The sequence below is a fragment of the Prunus dulcis genome, chromosome 2 (genome assembly GCF_902201215.1).
Source record: "Prunus dulcis chromosome 2, ALMONDv2, whole genome shotgun sequence".
Taxonomy (NCBI): domain Eukaryota; kingdom Viridiplantae; phylum Streptophyta; class Magnoliopsida; order Rosales; family Rosaceae; genus Prunus; species Prunus dulcis.
The window spans coordinates 11,295,056-11,300,276 of NC_047651.1; the positions used below are offsets into that span (position 1 = coordinate 11,295,056).

General features: G+C 53.1%; 1 protein-coding gene across 1 annotated transcript; it reads right to left on the minus strand.

Moving 5' to 3' along the window:
* Positions 1 to 3,459: 3,459 nt before the first annotated feature.
* On the minus strand, positions 3,460 to 5,221 carry LOC117619782. The gene is made up of 3 exons (XM_034349818.1): positions 4,757 to 5,221; positions 4,170 to 4,678; positions 3,460 to 4,085 (listed from the first exon to the last, which is right to left on the minus strand). Coding segments are annotated over exons 1-3 (642 nt in total). The 5' UTR covers positions 4,758 to 5,221; the 3' UTR covers positions 3,460 to 3,953.

Consider the following 5,221-nt stretch of genomic DNA (forward strand, 5'->3'; position numbering starts at 1 on the left):
TTATAAGCCCGTAAGGCAGAAGCGCCGATCATACGATGCCGAACGGTACGAAGCGATGCGCACGGAGGTCGAAAAACTCCAAACCATCGGCTTCATCCGGGAGGCAACATATCCGGTATGGCTGGCAAATTCCGTCATGGTAAGAAAGTCCACAGGCGGGTGGCGAATGTGCCAAGACTATACCGATCTCAACAAAGCCTGCCCGAAGGACAGCTTTCCGTTGCCACGGATAGACCAGCTCGTGGATGCCACTGCCGGCCACGAACTGCTGAGCTTTATGGATGCCTACTCCGGCTATAACCAGATATTCATGCACCCTCCCGACAGCGAACATACCGCATTCATAACGGACAAAGGGTTGTACTGTTATAATGTCATGCCGTTCGGTCTGAAGAACGCAGGGGCAACTTATCAAAGGCTCGTCAACAAAATCTTCGCCGGTTACATCGGCAACATCATGGAGGTTTATGTTGACGACATGTTGGTAAAAAGCAGAACTGCCGAAGATCACCTGCAGAACTTATCGATCATGTTCGGCATACTAAAAGACTACAGGATGAGGCTGAACCCGAAGAAATGCGCCTTCGGTGTATCTTCCGGGAAATTCCTCGGATTCATGATCAGTCAGAGGGGGATTGAGGCGAATCCCGAGAAAATAAAGGCAATCATCGATATGGAGAGGCCGAAGACGACGAAGGACATTCAGAGCCTTACCGGACGCGTGGCCGCCCTGACCCGCTTCATATCGAAGGCTACCGATAAATGTGTACCGTTCTTCAAAGCCTTGAAAGGGGGCAAACGGGATATCACATGGACTGCCGAATGCGATAACGCATTTCAAGACTTGAAGAACTACATGAGCAAAGCCCCTTTGTGTCAAAACCGCTGCCTGGAGAAATTCTCTACCTATACCTTTCGGTATCCGGAACTGCCGTCAGCTCGGTATTGATTCGGAAACCAGAGAAGGCAGAGTTACCAATTTTCTATGTCAGCAAGGCACTCCAGAGTGCTGAACTTCGGTATCCCACCATTAGAGCAGCTGGCTCTAGCCCTTGTTGTCTCGGCACGAAGACTTCGGCCATACTTCCAGGCACACGGGATCAAAGTCCTGACCAACCAACCCCTCCGGCAAGTTCTCCAGAAACCAGAAATTTCGGGCCGATTGATCAAATGGGCGATCGAACTCGGGGAATTCGACATACAGTTCGTTCCGAGGCCCGCGGAGAAGGGCCAGGCTGTTGCCGATTTTATCTCCGAGCTTACCCCAGCAACAGTACAACCGACATCTGAGGCGATTACCGAGACCATCTTGCCGGATCAACCAGGCGCCGAACGCCTCGACACATCAACTCCCGTCTGGGGTTTGCACGTCGATGGCTCGGCAAACCAGCAAGGATGCGGAGCGGGCTTGGTGCTGACAACACCGGACGGACTCAAGATCGAGTACGCCCTCCGATTCGACTTCCGGACATCCAACAATGAAGCGGAATACGAAGCCCTCTTGGCCGGCCTTCGGTTAGCCAAGAGCATGAATGCAAAGCAAATCCGAATTCACAGCGACTCCCAGCTCATTGTGAACCAGGTAACGGCAGACTTCGCCGCCAAGGATGCCTCCATGTACGCCTACCTTTCAACCGCCCATCAGCTACTCCGAAGTTTCCAAGCATACGAGATCAAACAGATCCCCAGAGGCGAAAACAGCCATGCCGATGCTTTGGCAAGACTCGCTTCGGCGATAAACGACAAAGTCGGAAGAAAGGTACCGTGGAGATCCTTGCCCAACCGAGCACGGTAACCTCCGAAGCGTGTGCCGTACGGTATGAGGATACATGGATGTCTCCCATCTACTTATACCTGACGAACGGCACCCTTCCTGAGGATAAAGCCCAGGCCCGGAAGCTAAGATACCGATCGGCAAGATACACAGTCATCAACGATGTGCTCTACAAACGTGGCTACACCACCCCGTATCTCAAATGTCTTACGGCAGAGCAGGGGGACTACGTCCTTCGGGAAATTCATAACGGTGTATGTGGCGACCATTCCGGGTCCCGATCCCTCGCCTACAAAGTCTTTCGGCAGGGATACTTTTGGCCAACCATGCATCAGGACGCCAATACACTGGTGAAGAAGTGTGACAAATGCCAGCGCTTCGGTAACGTCCCACATATCCCTGCTGAACCTCTCACACCGATTGTAAGTCCTTGGCCTTTCGCACAATGGGGACTGGACCTGATTGGCCCAATGCCGCAAGGCAAGGGGCAGGTAAAATATGCAGTGGTTGCCGTTGACTACTTCACCAAATGGGTAGAAGCCGAACCTCTTGCAACCATAACGGCAGCAAAGATTGAAGATTTCGTCTGGACTCACATTTGTTGCCGATTCGGTATCCCATATGCTATCATTACCGATAACGGCAGGCAATTCGATTCGGAACTCTTCAGACAATTTTGCACCCGTTTGAAAATCAACTTGTTTTTTGCATCACCAGCCCATCCCCAGTCGAACGGTCAGGTCGAAGCAATAAACAAAATAGTGAAGAAACTGCTGAAACGGCAGCTGGACAAGGCAAAGGGAGCCTGGCCGGAAAAGCTTCCCGAAGCACTGTGGGCCATTCGAACGTCTTACCGAACGTCCACTGGAGAAACCCCTTTTTCTCTGGCTTTTGGATCGGAAGCGGTGGTACCCGTGGAAATCGGCGAACCTTCCTACCGAACGGAAACCTTCGCACCGAAGCAGAACGAAGAGGCCATGTCTCTAAGCCTTGACCTACTCGAGGAGCACCGAGCACAGGCCAACCTTCGGAATGAAGCCTACAAACAGCGTGTGTCTCGGTATTACGACTCTAGGGTCAGACCCCGCTCTTTCCGAATCGGGGACTGGGTCATGCGCAAGGTATCGCTTGCGACGAAGGATACCACGGAAGGAACCCTCGGACCTTCCTGGGAAGGACCTTATGAAGTCATCGGTATCCTTCGCTCGGGAACCTACCGATTGAGAGGCTCCAACGGCAAGGCCCTCGGCCATCCTTGGAACGTAGAACATCTCAAGTATTACTACAAGTGACCTAGCCTACGGCAGGTTGGAATTATAATTACACAATGTACTTGTTCTACTGGAATTAATCGAAAGCCCTTGGCACTATTACTTTAGCCTCCCTTTAATTACCATTTTTGCCCACGGCAACTAACTGTTAATATCCTACGGCATTCTAAACTAGCCTACGGCAATGAATGACCGTTCAAATTTTTATCCTACGGCATTTTAAACATCCAACAGCGTCCTTATTAGCCTACGGTAATAAGTGACTTTTAATTCGATGATTGGCGATCTATCGGCAATTAGCCCACGGCAATTAGCAATTATAACGCACTCACACGAGTTAAAATGGCAAACTTAAATTAAAGGTTGAATTAAAAAGGGCAAAATTAAATTAAAAGATGCCCTCGGCATCAATGTGTTCAGAATATAAATAAAAACAAGTGCTAACTAAGTACAACGATAAAAACGCCTTCAGGCGGCGGCTTCGTCCCCAGCAGCGGCCTCGGCAATACCGGAGCCCCCGGCGGCATCCTCCCCTTCGTAGTCCTCGATCATCTCTTCTGTAATTCCCTCTGGAAGGGGAGGAGGATCGGCAGCGAAGTTGAGGTTCAGCTTCTGGCCAGGGTTGTACCGTTTGAATCGGTACAACATGTCCGCCATCTCGGAGCCAACTTCCCCGTCCAGTAGGGTAGTGAACTCCTCGGAAGAACGGTATCCCTGGATTGCCGCTTGAACGGCAGCCTCAACTTCCGCAGCCTTGGTCCGCTCGGACTCCTGCATGGCATCCTGAACCGCCTCCGAAACGGCCTCGGCATCACGCGCTGCCGCCCGCGCTGCCTCCAGAGCCGTCCGCATCTCGCCCACCATCGCCTCCGCAGCGAGAGCACGCCGTTCGGCAGCCTCTTTCTCCTTCAAAAGATGGGCGTGGTCCTGGATAGCTTTGCCCGCTTCGGCGACTTTAGCCCTGCCGTCGTCATAGGCCTTCTTCGCCGTTCGGCAGCGGAGATGGCTCGCTTGACGCAGAGCCACATCTCCATGGACGCCTGCACACAAGGAAGATAATCAGAAAGAAGCCCCACTTGGAATATAAAAATTATGAAAGGATAACACCGGAGGTAGATTCTTACCGCTGCCTGCAGTCGGAAGGCGCGTCCCGCTTGCTCCCGAAGAAGTTTCTTCGGCAGTTCGTCAACTTTCGGTAGTTCCATTTGTGATCCGAGGATCATATGGTTGACGAACTGCACCGTCTTCGAAGGGCAGGCGATGGTGACAGCCTCGGTAGGCCCGTCCTCGTCCTCCGCCGCAAAGACGGCCCTAGAAGCCTCCGACGGGCGGCTCCGTTTGGAAGCGGGCGAAGCTTCCAAGTCCACCGTCACCGGCCGTTTCCCGGCTGCTCTTGAGGCAGTGGCTTCGGCACCTGACTGCCTCGGTGCATGAGCATCGGCAGTTGGCCACGCCACTGGCTCGGCGCCCAGCTGTTGGAGGCGCTCCCTGAGGGTCACGTCCTCGGGATCAAGTGCCTGCCGAACCGGAGCTGTCGCGGGCTGCCTTTTCTTCTTCTCCAGCCCCATTAGGAGGCGCCTTCTGGAGGACTCATTCATTTTCTTGGCCTCGGCAGCCTTCCTTGCGTCCGTCACTGGCCCAAAAACAATCTGTTAGTCGGCGTGCACAATAAAAAAAAAAGAAAGCGACGGGAAAACGCAAGCATACTCACTCTCGGCAGGGTCGACAAGTCCGGCTTTGATCAGATTGCTGGTGAAGAGGAACCGCGGGTAGACTCGTTCGGCGGCAGAAACCTTTAGCCTCACCCTTTCGATCTGCCGAATCTCACCTTGGGCCGGAGTCGGCTGCTTGAGTTTCCCTGTCAAAGAAAGGATTAGTAAAAGAATAATAAGGAAAGAATTACAATCCTAAAAGCCTACCGATCGGTAACTCGGGAACCTACCGGTTGTTTGGAACGTCGTGGGCACCGGGAACCGCGGAGACACTCCCGATGGCGATTCCCAATCGCCGGAGAGTAGCACCCGCCGATTCCTCCACGACTTCTGGGAAGTTGGCACCGAGCTGATGAAATGACCCCGCTCGGAAGCCTTCAGGCAGTTCGCCTGAACCCAGCCACCATGGTCGGCACTCTTCGACTTGGTGATGCTGTAGAGGTACGAGAACTGCTCGTAGGAAG

What these genes read in the sequence shown, in the direction of transcription:
- LOC117619782 (XM_034349818.1), bottom strand. An exon ending in CCTTCCGACTGCAGGCAGCG is followed by an intron (nt 4,086 to 4,169) that starts GTAAGAATCTAC and finishes CCTTGTGTGCAG; the next exon opens with GCGTCCATGGAGATGTGGCT.